The sequence below is a fragment of the Thalassophryne amazonica genome, chromosome 23 (genome assembly GCF_902500255.1).
Source record: "Thalassophryne amazonica chromosome 23, fThaAma1.1, whole genome shotgun sequence".
NCBI lineage: Eukaryota > Metazoa > Chordata > Actinopteri > Batrachoidiformes > Batrachoididae > Thalassophryne > Thalassophryne amazonica.
The window spans coordinates 599,430-620,742 of NC_047125.1; the positions used below are offsets into that span (position 1 = coordinate 599,430).

The 21,313-nt window shown below is 42.9% G+C and overlaps 1 protein-coding gene across 2 annotated transcripts; it reads right to left on the minus strand.

Annotated features, from left to right (window-relative positions):
* Nucleotides 1-762: 762 nt before the first annotated feature.
* On the minus strand, nucleotides 763-20,932 carry ecsit (ECSIT signaling integrator). Of its 2 annotated transcripts, none has more exons than XM_034164385.1 (8): nucleotides 15,557-20,932; nucleotides 9,986-10,077; nucleotides 8,077-8,482; nucleotides 7,755-7,978; nucleotides 7,610-7,667; nucleotides 6,366-6,514; nucleotides 4,522-4,627; nucleotides 763-4,333 (listed from the first exon to the last, which is right to left on the minus strand). In XM_034164385.1, the coding sequence occupies exons 2-8, from the start codon at nucleotides 10,049-10,051 to the stop codon at nucleotides 4,044-4,046; spliced, it is 1,299 nt and encodes a 432-aa protein (XP_034020276.1). In that variant the 5' UTR covers nucleotides 10,052-10,077; nucleotides 15,557-20,932; the 3' UTR covers nucleotides 763-4,043. The 2 variants fall into 2 exon arrangements, with proteins under 2 accessions (XP_034020276.1, XP_034020275.1); XM_034164384.1 differs by lacking the exon at nucleotides 15,557-20,932 and adding an exon at nucleotides 10,467-11,231.
* Nucleotides 20,933-21,313: the final 381 nt, after the last annotated feature.

Below are 21,313 nucleotides of genomic sequence, written 5' to 3' on the forward strand. Positions count from 1 at the left end.
AATGTTTGGTCTCCAAAGTAAAGGTCAAACAAGGTTGACTCCATTGGATTCTATGAGATGTGACATATGTTGAATGAATGAATAAATGAATGGATAAGCTGATTTCGGTACAAAGAAAAAAGAGAAACTTTTTGGTACGAAATAAAACAAAACTGATATCTCAGTTAAACTAAGTAACCGAAAGTGCATAAGGAGAAGCAAAAGTGTACATACACCTTCCCCTTTTGCCTCAGTAAATTTTACTCCTCACAACAAAAAGCAAAATGAGCAGAACAATTAAAACACAAACATTTTAAGATAATCAATGAACTGAAATTTCTCATCATAACAAAATGAGTAATAATAGTGCACATCGCACAATCCAGAAAATGGTACAAAATCAAACTGAATTGTCCACAGGAGCAGTCAAAATGACAGCACACATAATTTGTATTATATTGTATTCAACTAAGTCCACGAATTTTAGAATATTTAGGCAAATAAATGATGGGTTGGCTGACTCACAGTAACATTCATAACTGATAATTCTTATTGATTTGTTTTGCAATAGAAATAAACCTCGTGTCCTGTCCAGGTCTTAGTTATGTTGCCCCCTAACATGACTAAGCATGAGAGATGGTGCATATTATTCATTTTTATTAACCATATTAGCTCAACCAGTAATTTGCATCAGTTTTTACCAAAATTGGACCACATTTTTTGACCCCTGTATGAACTTCTATTGACCTTTGTCACCATTTTTGTTTTTTACCTCATAACTCCAGAACACTCAGTCATAGATAGTCCAAACTATACCTTTTTGGAATCTTGCTGATCAGACAAATAATGTGGTATAGCTTTCAATATGATTGGAGCATCTTTTAATTTTGAACCCTGTATAGTTCTTCACTGACTCCGACCTGACTATACCTGTAACCCTGGGGTGGCCACCATACCTAATTATTAAATAGGGATAGAGACACACACACACCTCGAAAATTATGGGTTTCATGTTTTGTAAATCCAGATGGCAGTGACTTGTGCACTTTCAGGTGTCTGCCACAAGGCCTAAGTGAGGGAAGCCACCAAAACACCCACAATTTCTAAATTAACACCAAGATATATGAAACACTTGATGACCTTCAGCACATTTTCTTATCAGTTAGGAAAAAAATGCACCCCCAAAACAAATGACATAACAACAGACCGTTGGAATGGAAGCATATCAAAGATTTGTATCTGTCCAAATACTTTTGGTCCCTTACAGATGAGCACCTGGAAGTCATTCTACATTTTCTAGTTTGCATTTTTTCCAACATGCCACAATCGGAAGCAACAATAATAAGCCTGTGTGCAAAAAAAGGCTGGTGGTTCAAATTTATTAAAAAGCCAGCGTGTTTTCTTTGTTCCGTGTCAAATGTCACACGTACAGTTGTGCGTGTTCGGACGTCCTCCAGCCTTTGTTCCTCCATTTTTTTAAATTTCCTGTTCACGCTGTGATCCTGGTTCGTTCCTTTTATACGATATCACGTTTTGCGAGCGGCACTCTGTCCCGTAAAAAACCTGCGCTGTATTTACGACTGCTGGGATTTTTTTTTTTTTGGACAAGTTTTATTTATTATTTATTGACTCTCTTGTCGTGATGCTCGCTGATCGTTCATATGTTGGTTCTGTGTTAGACGTGTGCTGTTTGTGTTACTCCTGCATGAGTAGTGAAGGGATGAACAGTTGTGTATCTGAGTAGAACTCTAGAACAATTTTCCAGATTTTGGACGGCAACAAAGCGCAAAGCTGTGAAAATCACACACACAAAAAAAGACCACAGTTGTAAAAAACAGGCGGAGAGTAATTTGACCTTTTGAGAATGTAAGTGTGACTTGTTTATTGGTTAAAAGGGAATGTTTAAATGCCTTTACATTAATAAACATTTTCTACATTCAGCCTCCTTCTGTGATTAGTTTCAGTAACCACTCAGACAGTTTTTTTTTTTTATTGATTGGCTTCAAACTGTGCACCTTCAACTACAACCTTGAGTTGAACCCTTTGCTGTCAGGCAGCAATGGCCACATGAGGCCTCATGAAGTTTGCTGTTTTTTCCTAGCCCACCAGATGGCGACATGTTTTTATTCCACCTCAGTGAGACGTCACTCTGCGCGGGGCGTCACACAGATAGTTATGCAGCGGTTCACCCTTGAGCGAGGTTAGTTCAGTTGTGCTCAGACTGTCATAAAACCTTTTTAAAAACTGCCCAACTGCCACCAAACTTATGTGCTATGTATATTGACCCCAAAAGCTCAAGGTCACAGGTGTGTACTTTGTAAAAAATTTTATGAGCACAATAACTTTTTAACTGACCGACTGGTGCCAAAATAAATAAATCTTGCAAGTGTAGTAACATATTTACAAATTGCCTGATTGTCATTAAAGTTGGTGTGTGTGTTAGCCATAGTGACCCCAAGAAGCCCACTGACACCAGGGTCAAAAGGTAAAGGTCACTATAGAGTACTTTTTTTTTTCTAGTTTGTAAAGTTTTGAACTGGATATATAGTGATTTTGAATACTTTGTGCACCGCCAGTTAGTGACTCCAGCTCCAAGCTGTCCACGGATGCTCTGTCCCTAAACGGACACTTCAAGGTAAAAACAAAGTACTTCATTAAGTGCACGTGTAGTGTGAGTACTATTACGTTGAGTTTCTGATTTTGCTCTGATCAATTCATGGTGCTTGGCTGTGGAGTAGACAGCTCCCCCTGCTGGCACACTGACAATATACTCAGCACAGGGAGGTGGAGCCTGGATCTAAGCAAACTGTAGCCCGACAACCGGCAATGAATTGGGCCAGATACTGGCCTCTCTCTCCTAGCCTGTGATTGGTTGGCGGCCAAGCCACTGACATCAGCCTCACGCTGATGTGGCGCGAACGCTGCTCTCCTATTGGTCGTTTAGGAGTGGGATATCTCACTCCAAGACAGAGGACAGTATCCAGCCCAATTCATAGCCGATCCAGTTGTTGGATGAAGCAAACTGAAGTGTGACCTTTGAACTTCTGATTTTGGGGGGGCACCATGTAACAGGCTCAGAGAAAACAGCCAGTGCTTAGTGAGACCTTGCGACTGAACGCTAATTCATCACTTTATGAAGCTGTGCATGATTTTCGAGGTACTGTTCAGAACAGACACCCCTACATGTGCCATCACACATGGGTGGAAGAAAGACAAAGGGTACAGAGTGGTATCTGGTTTAAATTCCACAGCCAGAACTCGTATGTTTTGTGCAGAAAGGGGGTGTAGAAACTCCCCCAAAAATGGACAAAATCAGAATTCTGCTACGCCACAAGATATCAAGAAGCATTTGAAGCTGTTGCAAAACTTAAACCTGAGCCCCAAACTACTCGTAGGCAGCCGAGACATCAAGTGAGCAGTGTCCTTCTGGAAGTGGTGGCCAGTGTCAGAAGCACAAACACTTCTGATTCTGTCCACCTCATACTGTGTGGAACATCTACATCATGCAAAGTCCAATCTGGATTCTGAAAGCTGCACTTAACCATCTACTGGTTGTCTCTCTGCCTGACCCTAGAGAAGAATCGACTTCTTGTCTGAGAATTCTGGTGTTCCTCAAGGATGTGTTCTGGTTCCTACACTGCTTTCGTGGACTGGGTGTTGAGGAAAAAGACATGATGTTTGTGAGGTCACGGCTTTAATCGCTCTGTAATTAACGATCAATCATTCTTGCTGTTCAGCCTCGATGAAGACTTGAGCCAATGTTTCAGTGACAGGAACTATATTTTTTTTTAATAGTTTAAATTTTATCGTTGAAGACTTTCTGAAAATCAGTCAAACTTAAATACAGACGCAGAAACCACCAGTAACAAGGTCTAAACGATCGCTCTGTTAGTTTGTGGGGTGGGTTTGGTAAAGGGGGCGGAGCCTGTATGTTTCATGAAGTTGCGTCAGGATTTGTTCTGGAGCCCTGCTTGGGGGTCTGCTGGGTCTCCTCCTCCAGAACGTCACATCACATCGGCACCTCTCCTTCCCGGACAAACACCCGGGATTTTTCATTCTGATGTTCATTTCTTCATCCCCTGGCTTCTCCTCAGCTCTACTTCCTCTAGAACCTCAGGCTCTTCTTCGGCCTGTGGCATCGGTCTGGATTGGGTTTCTGGGTCAGGTTGGTGGCGGGGGTCTGACTCAGTGCTGGCTGTGTCTTCCAGCACTCTTGGGCCAGAGTTTAGGCGGAAGAGGGTGGGGATATGACCCAAGATGGGGTTGGCCTGCTGGAGGCCAGAGATCCATTGGTTTAGGGTGGCCTCATCCCCGCGACCCGTCATACACATGGCATAGACCGGACCCTCATCCACTGGACACAGAACAAACAACAGCCAACATTACACACTGGAATTTGTCCTGAATGTGGTCCCCCTGTATGTGGAGGATAGAACTTTGTGGCGAGATGGTTGTTGGGTCAGGGCAGAGTTATGTCCTCATTCCATCAGAACTACACCACCAGAGAATCAATGTTCAACAAAGCCAATTAAAATATCTTACGGTCTTCCACATCGAAGCTCTCCTCGTCGCCAAGGTCACGGTCTAAATCCAGATCCAGCTGCAGGGGATAGTAGAAACACCTTTCTGGATCATACGGCTCCTCTACCTGTACGGACACAAGCACAGATCCAGTTACATCGGACTTGGACTGCAACAAAAACCTCAGCAGCACAGAGGTGAGGTTTCACCGTGATTATAAACCACAATGATTAAAGACACACATTTCAATTAATTTCAATTTATTTAAAAATAAACTGATTCAATGTTTCAGGAATGAAATGCTATATTTTAAAGTAGAAATAGATGAAAATGTCAATGTGGGAATTTAATATTTTGGTTTTATCTTTAGTAGAGAAGCTTGAATCTTCGACTGGACTGGGTTGCTTGACGCGAGGACGTTTCGCTTCAAATCGCAGAAGCTTCCTCAGCTAAAATTCTTGCTCTGGTAGTCTGACTTCTGTCTTGACTCTTGTAGAGAAGAAAGACAAGAGTCTCTACAAGAGTCAAGACAAAAGTCAGACTACCAGAGCAAGAATTTTAGCTGAGGAAGCTTCTGCGATTTGAAGCGAAACGTCCTCGCGTCAAGCAACCCAGTCCAGTCGAAGATTCAAGCTTCGCTACTACGGAAACCACCTGGACAACAGAGCCTACACAGAAACGTTGTTTTATCTGTTACTTTGCTAAAAGTAATATTTCAGTTTCTCAGTGTTTTTCCCAATAAAATAACTTAATGGTTAAAGCATGCTTGAGCCTTTATTGTGAAACTGCTGATTTTTTCGGGGGGGGGGGACCACAGGGATCCGTGCTTGTACATCTGCTTTTTAGTTTGGGTCTTCATGTGTTTTTTTAAAGCATCAACCAGAAGAAATGTCGCAACAAATTCGAGATTTCAAATGTGATTCCCCACCACCAAAAAAAGAGGCATCCTTCAAATTCCTGCCAAAGTTAGCTCATGGTCTCAACAACATTCCCTAAAAATTTTGTGATGGGCACACTGACAGTCTCTGCACTACTGGCAAATACACATATCACGTTGACTCCAAAATCACCATTAGTAACACATCTGAACTACTTTTCCTCACACTTGCTCTTTAGATATTTTCCTTTTCAACTTTCTCTCAAATAAAATTGAGCTATAGAACTTATAACAATTCAGAATTTCATTTTCCATTTGGAAAGAAAAAAGAGCTCGAAAGGTGCTGGAAATGTAAGTCAGACTGTATCTCACTCATTAAGAAGTCATGAGCAAAAATACAGGGAGTTCCGAGTGTTACTCGTGAATCCTGACACCATCCCACAAAGACTTACAGAATTCTGAGGTGTCAGCAGATTCCTGGTTGGTTTGACCCGGAATGACCCTCTGACAGTAGTTTTGCTGCTTCGTTAACAGAAAATATTTTAAAACTAACTTTGCATCAACAAAGAATTGCGTTGTCTCAAAAACGTTTTTCACCCGAGGCCAAAATATGGCCGTCGGGTATTGCGAGGACTTTGCGTCTGTGCTCAGTATAACTCCTTTTCTATTACTGCCACGGTCTTCAAATTCACAAGGACCATTCTTGGGAACCTTGACCTTTTCTAAGTGGTCAAAAGGACACATCCTGTTTCCTATTTATATGCTCATATGGCCGAGGGTATTTTAGCACTGTGTTATACCTAAAGATTGTTGTAGGGTTGCTGATGAGTGTCATAAAATTTAAGTTTTGTGTTATTTTGCACACAAACTGTGACTCATCGATGAGAAACCTATATATAGGTCTGAACTGATTTTGTTGTAGTTATAGCGGTTTTTAGTCACCATTATCTTTAGTATGAAAAAGACAGTTTATGATGACATTTCCAACCTTCTCCTCGGGAGGTGTGGGATCAGATCTGAGGACGTAGTAATGGACACAAGTTCTTCTCAGCCACAGCGGAAACGGTCCCTCCACAAACACGGGCCGCCTGCTGTTGTGTTTGGCCAGCAGCTCCATCTGGCTCGGACTCTGGATTCCTGGTTCCACACAGAAAGATGGGTGAAGCTACACACCACAGGGGGCAGACATATGGAATCATCTGAGACAGAAGTGGACTTGTTGCTTCTTTGACTGGACAGGGGTCAGATCTAGGATCGTGTGCCAGGACTGCATGTCGCCACAACCACACCGGCAGACAACCGGTCCATCCTCACCTCTCCCAAGTAACCACTGAGGTCCAAACAGATCTGGTACCATTCCCACAACCATCCAGTGAGATAGGAAGCACCAGGACCGGGTTTCATAAAGCGGTCTAATCTTGTTTAGTTAACTAATCTTTTGATGGTAGTCATTCCACAAAGGGCTTAGTTGGCTAAAGTTTCTTTCACGTTAGTTGACTGAAGTTTTTAGCCTGCTACAAAGGAGGCTAATCTTATTTTAGTCAACAAAACTTCAGCATCTTACCTCAAAAATGGCAGCTATTATGTAACACCACTTGATGGAGCAGGAAGGAAGGAGAGCCTTGGGACAGGAGCGGGTTTTCTGGGACCGGAATAATCTAGTGGACTAACAATCAACTAAGTAAGATTAGTAGACTAAAAGATTAGACCACTTTATGAAACAAGTAACTGGACTCTTAAGACTTGGATCTTCATTCTCTTGCAAAAACACCAGCATCACTAAAGATCTCTGACCTCATGACTCCACAAGTTCTCCCCAGGTGTCTGTGGATCTCAAAGGCTGAGGACCCAGAGACTTTTAACTTGGCACAGAGACACACTTCAGATGGCCGAGTCCAGGGAGTGATCGAAAACCTGGATCAGTGACATGGAAGTGTTCATGTGTTCATCTCCCTGACTTGTCTCAAGAAAACTGCCTGTAAAAGTGATTATTTAATCCTTATATTTAGAACAAAATCCCCCTGTTGCAACTTTTTTTTGGAATGTGTCACAGGAATGGACGTATAACAAAAGGAATGACGCTGACCAACCAAACATGAAACAGAACTCAAAGTAGGTGCAAAGATCACTGTTGGCTTTTCAAAATTTGCAACCCAACTTTTTTCTGATTTGTGGTTGTATTTTTTTTAACAAGGACACCCTCTGGTGGTGGAAAAACAGATTTCACTTTACCGACAATATGTGGAAGCGTTAGCTGCTCTCTGCTCTCCGTTACGTCTGAACACGGCATCTGGAGGAAGAAAAATGCAGTGAGGACCAAAATGAAATAAAAAGGTCACATACTGTACTTTGGTCAAACCCTCCTCCTTAGACGTACCTGGTATACTGTGACTTTAGCATCCAGATCTGCAGCGATACGGGTCAGGCTGAAGCGAGCCAGGTCCACAGGGTCTTCAGGCAGCTGGTGTGGGACGGGGAATGGGTTTGTATGTTTAAATTTGGGAAACCAGTACATGATGCGCTGGTACTTCCTGATCGGGTGGCTTTTGTTTCCAAAGATCTGCATCAACAGGACCTTGGTCTCCACGTTGGGCGTGACACCTGAAACAGAAATACACGGTGACATAAAAACGCATCCGATTCTCCAAATATCAAGAAGAGAGCGAGCGAGTGGCGGGAAACCCGTTGAGAAGACAAACCGTAGTTTTCCATCTGCTCCAGAACCTGCACGCCGCACTCCTGCTGTCGCGGGTAGTGGTTAAACATTCGCTGGATAAAGTTCCGCGGCACAAAAACCTCTTTGGGAAAAACATCCAGTAGCTTGTTGTAAACGGAAAGGTCTCGCTCCACGCCAAACTCCGGCATTTTCTTCAGAGCGGCGTAAATGAACTCCACGTGACCCCGGCGCCTCATGTCCCTGCTAGTGAAGGTGTCCACCGCCTTGATGAAGGTGGCCTTGGTTTTGAGGTCCTTGGCCATCTGTTCGAACAGGTCGTCCTGGGAGACCAGAGACTTGCCTATCTTTTCATTGCACTTGTGAGAAACGTCCGTGAGCGCAGGCCGACTCTTTGTGCACACCGGGCTGCCATGGAAACGCCTCAACACCTACAGGTGAGGAAATCAGTCAGTCACACTGTACAGCACGAACTCATAAAACAGGTTTTGTTTTAAATATTTGATCCTTCAGGGTTGCAGTCAACATCTCCCTGAAACCACGAGTCCATGACAAAAACGTTTGTGTGTTCCTTGTAAATACAAAGTTCAGCAAGAATCTCTATGGTTTTCCCACTTTATCAAGTGAACGCAGTTTTTTTGGAACGTTCCAAACTGGGATTTACGAGTCGCTTTGAATGCAGCAATAGTATGAAGCCTTCAGCAGACATGGAAGTCGTGGCTTTGAGGCCATGCCATTGTGTCACTGAGAACACCACTCTGACTTATCTTTGGCCAGCTTTCATTTTTATTACCAGTGGTCACGTTGCGTCACGGTTAGCTGTCTCTGACTCTGTCCTAGCAAGGTGCTATGAAATGCTGGTTCTTCATCCGCTTCTGCCTGGCTACAGCGGTGCTGTGCGAAGTTGCATCTTAGTGGAGGCGAAGAAGGCACTAACCAACCCAACTGTCCTATGACACCAAATTAACTACCCAGAAACCAAAAGTGACAAAAAACCACATTTGTCCATCTACAAAAACAGAGTTCTCGCGAAGATTTTTTTCAAAGCATAGAGGGGAACTTAGCCATGTGATGAGCACTGCAGGCGTGACTATTGTAGGAGGGTCCAGGGGCATCCCCCTGAGAAAATTTTGAAATTTATAACCCTTTGAAACGCTATTTCCTACATTTTGAGGGCCACTCTGTGTTTCTAACTTGGACATTAAATAATGTGTGACATGTCCTTTAAAAAAGAAAAAAACAAAACAGAAAAGCCCCCCATGCTGGTTAAATCACACAATAGGAGCCCAAATCACTGCACAGCGGCCCCCTGTGCTCAACTGTGCTGGCGAGAACCCTGAAAAACCTTTATCAGTTTTATAAACTTGGTCCGAAACACATTGTAGTCTGAAACTGGACAACATATGAGCCCAAAGTCAATTTGAACCCAACTTAGGCTGTCCAAACCCTTAGAACCCAGACTCACTATACCATGGCCAAGAAAAAAAGGGGGGGGAAAAAAAAAAGTATGGTGGCCATTCTAGGGTGGCAGCTGTAGCCAGGTACAGGTCAATGAAGGGTTACACAGGGGTCAACATTTAAAAATGCTTGAATCATACTGAAAAGTATACCACAACAATTTGCATCAAGTATACCACATTTTTGCTGTTTTTACCCCCATAACACCACAATATTCAGTCACAAATAGTCAAAATTATACCTTTCTGAAATCTTTATGATAGACAAATAACGTGATACACTTCTCAATATGACTGGCACATTTTTTTTATTTTTTTTTATTGACCCTTCCCTGGGATGGCCACCATACATCTTGTGTAGGTTATGGTACACTGAAAGTGCTTGGAGCTGGGATTCACTCTTTGGATTGTGAAGTGTCCCAGTCGGAGGGACTCGGTTCCTCCAGAGAAAGGATACAACAGCTGGATGGTGTTTACCTGCTGCTGGATCAGAACCGCAGATCTGACCGAGTCAGCCCGCAGCAGACAGCGTGCACACCTCATGGCAGATCCATCACTCTCACCGTCACCTAAAGCCACAAATCAACCACACTCAGATCTGGCGATCAGTTTCAGCCAAACATGGCAACATAGTGTTTTCAGTTTAAAAACAAAAAAAACAAAACATCGATGGAGTCACTATAAACGTCAAAACCTGACATTAAAACATTATAATTCACGTACTGATTAACGCCGAATTAAAGAGCGGCTCTTATATTCTTCAGAAAGTTATCCACTGCTTCTCTAACGCGTATAAACGGTTATCAAGATAAAACAAACAAAACAGTATTTTTTTTCTACGGAATTCTGAACGCTGTCACTCACTGAAGCTAAAATTGTCAGAAAAACGATAAATAAAACATTGTTATCCCACACAGATTTTAAGGCATGAACCATTTTTAAATATATAAACACTGACCATTTAAAATGGAAAAATAGAGTCTCCTTCACAGCTTCCTACGGAGGCCACCATGTTGGAAACCCGGCGGTCCGACAACATTCACCTTCCCCGTCAACGGTTCCGCCGCTAACAAATTGTATATGTGCGGCAACAATAACAAAACAAATAAGAAAACTTCACTCAGATCACTGTTATCGAAGGATTACGATAGATTTTTTTTTCTAAAGCTCAATCCCTTCTGATCTTTTCACTGATTCACTCACTACCGCCCCCTTGCGGTGATGTTATGAACTTACATTACAAACTCCCTCTCGGGGGAAACACGTGGTCAGGGTTTGCCAGCTTGACGTCAAATAGAAATACACTGATCTGACACATTTTCCATCTTGCTCATCCACAAAAAACATTATTAACTTATTTCTATGCTCTTTTTAAAGCCTGATGAATATGTTACCGCGAGCTTCTGCACTGTTTTCCAAGATCATCAAGTGAATGCATACTTTTCAGCAGAGGTGGGACAAAGTCACTGCATTTTGAAGTCATCAGTCTGCAAGTCTCAAGTCAGCTTGCAAACAACTGGTGGACATTATGGCTTGAGACTTGACTTGCTGGTGACTTCGTCCTACCTCTGCTTCTCAGTTCGTGGCTTCGATTTTCTGTGTGTAGAGTCATCTTGAACTCAACTCAGCCACATGGGGTGTGTAGCCAGTACACTCTGAGTGCCCATGTTGCCGACCAAACCGTCCGCCCCTCAGAATCGGTCCACCTTTTGCATCTGCGCATTTCAATTTCAATTTATTTTCATTTATATAGCGCCAAATCACAACAGAGTTGCCTCAAGGCGCTTCACACAGGTAAGGTCTAACCTTACCAACCCCCAGAACAACAGTGGTAAGGAAAAACTCCCTCTGAGGAAGAAACCTCAAGCAGACCAGACTCAAAGGGGTGACCCTCTGCTTGGGCCATGATACAGACACAAATTACAGAACAATTCACGGACGAATATACAAGAAATGCTGTTGCCGCACAGGACAGGAGGATCGCCAACACGAATACAACTCCCATCTCTGGATGGAGCTGCACCTTAAACAGAGAGAAAAAACAGAATGAGGCATCAGAAAGACAAAAAAATACTGTATAGTTTGTCAGTATTAAACAACAAGAAAAACAAATACTAAGGTGATCACCGGCCACTAGCCCTAAACTTCACTAAAAGACCCAGAATTTAGGTGAAGTTGAGGCCGCAGCACACTCCAATTACTAATAAATGAATTAAAAGAGTAAAAAGCGTAAAACAAAAAAACTGTACCAGTATGCTGCCATATGAAAGGGAAAATAAGTGCATCTTAAGTCTGGACTTGAAAGTCTCCACAGAATCTGTTTTATTGACGCAGGGAGATCATTCCACAGAACAGGGGCACGATAAGAGAAAGCTCTGTGACCCGCAGACTTCTTATTCACCTTAGGGACACAAAGTAGTCCTGCACCCTGAGAACGTAAAGCCCGGGCCGGTACGTAAGGTTTAATTAGGTCAGCTAGGTAGGGAGGTGCCAGTCCATGATGATCCAGAATTTTATAGGTTAGTAGCAGAACCTTAAAATCTGATCTCACTGGGACAAGAAGCCAGTGAAGAGACGCCAAAATGGGTGTAATGTGGTCAAACTTTTTGCTTCGTGTCAAAAGTCTGGCTGCAGCATTTTGAACCAATTGGAGAGCCCTAATGCTGGACTGCAGTAAACCAGAAAATAGAACATTGCAGTAGTCCACTCTAAAAGAGATAAATGGATGGATCAGGGTCTCAGCATCAGCCATAGACAGGATGGGAGGAATCTTCGCTATATTTCGCAGGTGGAAGAAAGCAGTCCTAGTAATATTTCTAATGTGGAGGCCAAAGGACAACAAAGGATCAAAAATTACCCCAAGGTTCCTCACTTTGTCAGTGTGATGTATGAAACACGAGCCGAGGCTGAGCGTTAACTGGTCAAACTGCGCATGTCATTAGCAGAGGTTCACGGCAGAGCTCCGAATTGATGCGTGCGCAGATGCAAAAGGCGGAGCAATTTATAGGGGTGGACCGTTTGGTCTGCGACACCGGCCTCAAGCCCGGATAAATGAGTAGGGTTGTATCAGGAAAGGCATCTGGAGTAAAACAAGCCAAAATAAAGATGCAGAGCACAAACTGAATTTCCATACTGGATCGTCGAGGCCCGAGTTAACAATGACCTCCACGGTTGCCACTGCCCAAATGGGTGCAGCTGGAAACTGGGCTACAAACAACATGGGAAGGTTGTTAAAGGCAAATATACTGGTAGACCAAGAAAGACATCAAAGCGTCAAGACAGAAAACTTAAAGCAATATGTCTCAAAAATCGAAAAATGTACAACAAAACAAATGAGGAACGAATGGGAGGAAACTAGAGTCAACATCTGTGACCGAACTGTAAGAAACAGCCTAAAGGAAATGGGATTTACATACAGAAAAGCTAAACGAAATCCATCATTAACACCTAAACAGAAAAAACAAGGTTACAATGGGCTAAGGAAAAGCAATCGTGGACTGTGGATGACTGGATGAAAGTCATATTCAGTGATGAATCTCAAATCTGCATTGGGCAAGGTGATGATGCTGGAACTTTTGTTTGGTGCCGTTCCAATGAGATTTATAAAGATGACTGCCTGAAGAGAACGTAAATTTCCACAGTCATTGATGATATGGGGCTGCATGTCAGGTAAAGGCACTGGGGAGATGGCTGTCATTACATCATCAATAAATGCACAAGTTTACGTTGATATTTTGGACACTTTTCTTATCCCATCAATTGAAAGGATGTTTGGGGATGATGAAATCATTTTTCAAGATGATAATGCATCTTGCCATAGAGCAAAAACTGTGAAAACATTCCTTGCAAAAAGACACATAGGGTCAATGTCATGGCCTGCAAATAGTCCGGATCTTAATCCAATTGAAAATCTCTGGTGGAAGTTGAAGAAAATGGTCCATGACAAGGCTCCAACCTGCAAAGCTGATCTGGCAACAGCAATCAGAGAAAGTTGGAGCCAGATTGATGAAGAGTACTGTTTGTCACTCATTAAGTCCATGCCTCAGAGACTGCAAACTGTTATAAAAGCCAGAGGTGGTGCAACAAAATACTAGTGATGTGTTGGAGCGTTCTTTTGGTTTTCACGATTCCATAATTTTTTCCTCAGAATTGAGTGAGTCCATATTTTTTCCCTCTGCTTGGTCTAAAAAAGTAACCGTTACTGACTGCCACAATTTTTTTCTCCTGATTTCTTATAGTGTTTCTTAAAACCAGAAAGTTGCCATTTGAAATGACTTTAGTTTTGTGTCATGTCTGTGATCTGCTTTTTTTCTACAAAATTAAACAACTGAATGAACATCCTCCGAGGCTGGTGATTCCATAATTATTGCCAGGGGTTGTAGAAACCATCTCCACTTCTGCCCTACAGTGCCACGTCGCCTGTCCCCCCCCCCATGGATTTTTGATTCCCCAAGAGTCAATATGGGTATAGATCAGCTGCTCAACCGGGAGAAAAACACCAGAGTGGTTTCATGTACAGAAATATTTTGAACAAATCAAATTTTATTTATATAGCGCCAAATAAACAGTTGCCCCAAGGCACTTTATATTGTAAGGCAAAAGCCATACAATAATTACAGAAAAACCCAAACTGTCAAAACGACCCCCTGTGAGCAAGCACTTGGCGACAGTGGGAAGGAAAAACTCCCTTTTAACAGGAAGAAACCTCCAGCAGAACCAGGCTCAGGGAGGGGCAGTCTTCTGCTACTACTACTACAAGTAAGCCTGCAGTCTGAGAGCGAAGCGCTCTATTGGGGTGATATGGTACTACGAGGTCCCTAAGATAAGATGGGACCTGATTATTCAAAACCTTATAAGAATTTTAAATTCTATTCTAGAATTAACAGGAAGAACAGTACAACGATTCTCTTCATTTTCATTGATGCGCTAAAGACCCAATTAGTGGCTGCACTGGTTCTGCAATTTTCATCCCAGAGAATAAAATCAGTATAAAGAGAAGAACATTGATCACCTCTCTGTGTATTCTGAGCTGTGTGCTGTCTTAATGGACCTTAACTGGGCTGAAGACAATCTGTCACAGAAGTTAGTGGTTGCCTCTGACTGTCAAGCAGCTCTCCTGAGTATTGGGTCTGGGAAGTCTTGCAGACCAGATTTGATATACATTTATTACTTGATATGGAGGCTGCGTGAGAAGGAAGTTTCTTTGTGCTTCCTCTGGGTACCGGCTCATGTAGGAATTGAAGGAAATGAGGACGTTGACATCCTGGACAAACAATCTTTAAGAATGGACGGAATTGATTAGGAAATTCCCTTAAGTATGAAGGAAAGACTTAAAGGAAATGTTCTGGAGTTATGGCAGGAACTTTGGGACATGCATGATACAGGAAGACATATCAAATCCATAAAGATGTTTTAGGTAGAATGATGCGGCTGGAAACAGGAAAGAGAAGTAGTCTTGGCCTGTCTCAGGATAGACCACACAGGTCTTAATAACACTCCCAACTGCCCCAACTGGAAACTGTTCATGCTCTTATACAGTCTGAGGTGTATATTGAGCAACGGAGGAGACTGTCCACAATACTGTGCAGAGAGAATAAGAACATGTCCCTTGGAAATCTGCTGCAAAACCCATCACACGTCATGCAAAAAGAATTATTTAAATCGTGTAACAAGCCTGGCTCAACGGCAAGTCACAACCCAAACAAAACTAACTGTGGTGAAATAACTCAAGCGGTTCAGGCCAATTAAAATGGTTTATTTGACAAACAAAATGCAACAAATACAAGTTCTGCAAATGTGAGTAAGAATCAGTGGTGTATGCGAGTGAATGTGAGTGCGAATGTGTTGGCATGTGAAAACCAAAGGTAACTGGAACGAAAGATGAGCTGAAGACAAACCAAATGGGTTACCTGGTGGGGAGAGAGCAGAGAGAGGGAATGAGCACAGCACAAACAATTTAACAGCACAGGTGACACCCCCCTCCTTAAAATGAGGGTACTACTCTCATCCAAATAGGACTACGTACATAAGACCCAACCAAAATAATACCTGTGCATACAGTAATTTCTGCACCCTTCTACCAACCGTCCGTACCTCCACCCAGCAGCCCTGGTACCTGGGGAGCAGTTTAAGAGCAGGAGGACAAACAGTGAGGCAAAAAGGAGCAGAGAAACACATTAGGTTAGAGGAGCACAGGAAAGAGCATCAGCAATAATGTCTTTACCACTGATGTGTCTCATGTCAAGGGTGTACGGTTGTAAAAACAAAGCCCAAGCATAAGGCGCTGGTTGGGATTCTGCAGAGACTTCAAAAAGGTCAGTGGATTATGATCAGTGAATACAGTCAACGGAGTCAACCCGGAACCTACATAGACCTCTAAGTGCTGTAAAGCCCAAATGAGACCCAAAGCCTCTTTTTCCAATTACAGAATAATTAAAGTGATACTTATTAAATTTCCGTGAGAAGAAACTTACAGGGCACTCAAAGTTATTATTGTCCTGTAGAAGTACAGCACCTGCACCAATTTGACTGGTGTCCACCTGTAATTTAAAAGGTTTACTAAAATTTGGTGCTGCCAACACCAGAGCGGAACACAGCAATGCCTTAACTAACTCAAAGGCCTCCTGACACTGGGGGGGACCAGAAAAACTCAACCTTGGCTTTCAACAGGTTGGTCAGAGGGGCAACTACCACAAACGTTTTTACAGAAGGAACAGTAGTACCCAGCCATCCCAAGGAAGCGCATAAGCTCCTTTTTAGTAGTCTGGGGAGCAAACTGCTTTACAGCCTGTATTTTAGCCTCCACGGGACAGACAAAACCTTGACCCACCACTTTACCAAGGTAGGTGACTGTGGCTCTGGCAAACTCACACTTTGCCAAATTTACAGTCAACCTGGCCCACACCAGCCGATCAAACAAGGCTTACACTCTCTGGACATGCTCCTCCCAGGAATCCGAGTAGACAACCACATTGTCAAGATACACTGCACACCCTTCTAGACCAGAGACTACACGATTCATCAGTCTCTGAAAGGTGGCGGGAGCATTCCGGAGTCCAAAAGGCATCACTGTGTACGAAAATAAACCAGACGGTGTTATAAAAGCAGCAATCTCACGTGCCCGTTGAGAAAGTGGAACCTGCCAATATCCTTTCAAAAGATCAAACTTACTTACATACTTTGCAGACCCAACCTGATCAATACAGTCCTCCATCCTAGGCAAGAGATAGAGATCTGCTTTGTAATGCCATTTACTTTTTGGTAATCTGTACATGGTCGAACAGTAGAGTCTGGCTTTTCAACCAGCAAACAAGGTGAAGCCCAATCAGAATGGGATGGTTCTGCAATACCATTATTTAACATATACTGTACCTCAGAATCCAACTGTCACCTCTTCTCAGAAACCCTATAAAATTTTTGTTTAATAGGCTTAGCATCTCCGATGTCTGTCATGTTCAATTAAATGAGTTTGAGTTGGAGTATCAGAAAATAAAGCTAGATACTTTAATTAGTCCAACTAACTGAGTACGCTTCTCAACATCCAAGTGGTTAACTAAAGTACCAAGATTTTCCAAAGTCTGCAAATTCTTTAACCGTCCTCTCAAAATCTCATCTGCAGCCAAAGCTACCTCTTCTCCCCCCTCCTCACGATCAAGACCACCAGGGGCAGTAACAGGCACAACAGCCAATGCTGCCCTCTCCACATGACCAGTATCTCGAGAGTGGTAAGATTTCAATACATTCACATGATACAATTTAGAAGTTTTCCTATGTCCAGGAGTTTCAGTGAGATAGTTTAGATCAGACACTTTTCGCAGACCTGTATAAGGACCAGAATACTTTGCCTGAAGTGGAGAATTAACCAGTGGCAAAAGAGCAAGTACTCTGTCCCCAGGACAAAACTCAAGCAATTCACATTCCCTATCATACTTTTGCTTCATTTTCTTTTGAGAACACAAATTTTTGTTTTGCAAGTTCACCTGCTCGGGACAACTTAAACCTAAACCCACTGACAAAAGCAATCAAGTTCTGTGGTGGCTCCTCAGGTAAACAACCCTCCTGGAGAACAGCTAGAGGACCCCTAACCTTATGCCCAAACACTAAGTCATTAGGGCTAAACCCTGTACTTTCCTGCACTACCTCACGAGCAGCCAACAAAAGCCAAGGTAAACCCTCTTCCCAATCAGCAGATAGTTCAGTGCAATATGCACGGAGCAACGACTTCAAAGTTTGATGAAAACGCTCTAATGCTCCTTGACTGAGCATGATACGCTGTTGACTTGTTATGCTTAACTTTTAACTGCTTCAGAATCTGAACAAACATTTTGGAAGTAAAATTTGAACCTTGATCTGACTGAATGATCCTCAGAATACCAAATGTAGAAATAAACTGAGTCAAAGCTTTAACTACAGACCTGGTAGTGATCGTACGCAAAGGAAAGGCAGCCGGATATCTAGTTGCTTGACACATTACCGTCAGCAAGTAGCTATGACCCGATTTCGAACGTGGTAAATGCCCAACACAATCAACGATGAGCTGTTCAAATGGCTGACCAATTGCCGGTATCGGATACAAGGGTGCTGGCTTAACAACTTGATTAGGTTTACTAGTAAGTTGACAAGTATGACATGTTTTAATAAACCTTGATACGTCCCTCTTTAAGTGTGGCCAGAAAAAATGACGCAAAATTCTGTCATAAGTTTTCCGCACACCTAGATGACCAGCCACAACACCATGCGATGTCTGACGGACTTTACCACGCAAGGAGGTTGGTACTATTTGAAAAACTGCTTCTCCCAAACCTTGATCATTATGTGGAACATATTTTCTAACCAACAGTCCATCAAGAAGAAAACATTGAGCACTATCCCTCACTGCTACTTCAGGAACAACTTTATCAAAAATTTCAACCAAAGATTTGTCACCCTTTTGCTCTGCTATCAAGGAATCTCTCAAATTTGTCAAGCTTCCAATGTGAAGATCAGTTGGCAACTCAAGAGTATCAGGCCGGCTCTCTGCCTCCTTCCGCCGAGAAACAGCACAAGTAGTAACGCAACTTGGGAAAACATCTAGACTGCAATCTGGGAACACACCAGCAGAGGGCACTGTTAACTCCTTGAAAATGTTAGGCTTGCCATCTGCCCACACTTCGCCCCTGCCAGATCATTTCCCAGAATCATATGGACACCATCCACTGGCAACCTGGGTCTGACACCAACCACAACATCACCCTCAACCAAACCACACACACAAGATTAACTTTATGTAAAGGGGATGAAAAAGGAAACAAACCCATTCCACGGATTAGAACACAACGTCCTGTATCTGACAGTTGTGAAAATGTAAACACAGACTCTAAAATAAAAGAATCCAAAGCTCCTGTGTCCCTCAAAATTTTAATTGGAACTTATTGATTCCCATCTAACAAAGACAACCCCATCGGAAATGAAAGCTGAAAACTCACCCTGGGTAGATTCAAAACCAACCTTAACCTGTTGGTGGTAGAGTTCACCCTGGTGGACAGGTGTGGCAACAGGACTTGTAACCGGAGCTGCCAACACAGCCGGCTTTACTTGTTCCGACCTTTTGGAGCTAAGCAAAGGACAATATTTTTTCCAATGTCACCCAAACAGTATCTACAGCTATTTGCATTAACTGGTCCTTTTGATCCCACATTAGCAAACTTTCGCTGAGGTTTTTGGAAAGAAACCCCAGGCAGTGGTGCCTTATGTTTTAACAGATTCACTTTTATTACGACCTTCCCTATTTGAGTCAAAACGAGTTTTATGGGTCAACACATTCATCTGCCAGAATAGCTGCTTCACTAGGAGACTTGACTTTCCGTTCGTTAACGTATGTGGCAACAGAATCAGGTACAGAATTTTTGAATTGCTCCAACAATTAAATTAGACAAATCCTGTAAAGTAACCACTTCAGCAGCTGTAGACCATTGACTAAAGGCATTTGACAAGTCCCTTACAAACTCAGAATAAGTCTGTGAATCCTGCTTCTTCCTGTACCGAAAACACTGACATACGCTTCCGGTACCAGCTCATAGACTTTAAGGACTGCCGCTTTAACAGTAGCATAAACCTTACTATCTGCAACATTTAATGCTGAAAAAGCCTCCAGTGCTTTCCCTGTAAGCACACACTGTAACAAAGTAGTTCTATCCACATCTGACCAGGCCCTAGCATCAGCAATGCGTTCAAACAAAATAAAATACATATCTGGATCTGATTCATCAAATTTAGGTAATAAATGAAGATTCTGTGAAACATCAAACTGAGGCTCCCTTTCAACCCCTGGTCTCATGCCACTTCTCAGCCTTTCCAGTTCTAGCTGCATCTGCAACAGCTCCCTCTGCTGCTCAAAAGTTAACATGACTGGACTAGACTGAACCGCTGCCCCTTGACTGGCACCCGACTGAAAGAACACCAGCGTCCAAAAGACCTTGTTTTAGTGAATCCCTAACTGTTTCCTTTAACTTCCTATCCACTATAAAAATTTTGTAATGCTCTGCAATCTCCAATAACTGTTCTTTTGTGCACAATTCCAAAGCCAACACTGAAGGTGACTGAACAAAACTAGCTAACATGGAGGACATCATGTCAGAAAGACCAACCAAATTAACTAAACAAGTTTAGAAAACTCACCAGCTGCCCCGATTGGGTTATTGGTAGAGAGCTCCACCCCACTAAACTCAAGAAAAAGCTAACTGCCCCCTAGTCTTCGTGCAGTCTGGCAGAAGGTTTTTTTTTTAATCACCAGTGACCCTAAATGCCACTGCACCAATGGGGCTGTGAGCTCCTGCACCTGCAGCCACCCATAGGATCCCACGGACGTGAACCCGAGCCGACGAAAGGGGACAGGGAAGCTCTACCCACCTCGCTGCCACCTACAACAAAAACACCACGAGCCACCTATTGTGACCCGCTGATAAACCTAACAGGGGAGGACTCCCACCAGGCTAAACCCAGTACTAGGCCCAGATGTGACCTTCTAACCAAAGTAGCACAAAAGAAAAATGCTAACTGCTCTCAACCCCAACTGGCCCAAACCAAATTTCCCCACACAAAACGAACAATCAAAATAACCTACTGAAACGACTAAAAACAGAATTACAAATTAGATCAAACAAGGCCAAACTACAAATGCAAAACCACAAAATAAACTAACCAAAATTTAACCCAAATATTAAGTTAAGCAAATAAACTTAAGTACAAATGTAACTCAAAATACTTAATAAATTAAACTTAATAAATTAGACGAGGCCCCACGTGTAACAAGCCTGGCTCGACGGCAAGTCACAACCCAAACAAAACTAACTGTGGGGAAATAACTCAAGAGGTTTGACAAACAATAAAATGCAACATAAATACAAGGTATGCGAGTAAGAATCAGTGCATGAATGCGTAACTGGAACAAAAGATGAACTGAAGACAAACCAAATGTGTTACCTGGTGGGAAGAGAGCAGAGAGAGAGAACGAGCACAGCACAAACAATTTAACGCCACTCAGGCGGCCCCTCCCCTGCCTGCCGTGGGGAGCCTCCCACAACAGGCAGGGGAGGGGCCGTGACAAAAGGACACTGGATTACTTCATCGCATCTAAACAAATGTCTATGGCTGCCAGGAGCTGAAAGTTTGTAAAATCTCAGCGATCACTCACCAGCCAGGTAGGTGGCGCTAAATGCACCTTAAGATGGTGCCGTCCGCCATTGAATCCGAAAGAAGAAGAAGAAAAAGAACTTTCCTGTTGTCCGAGGCTAAAGCTGATCAGAGGTGCTATTATTCGTTTTCTCC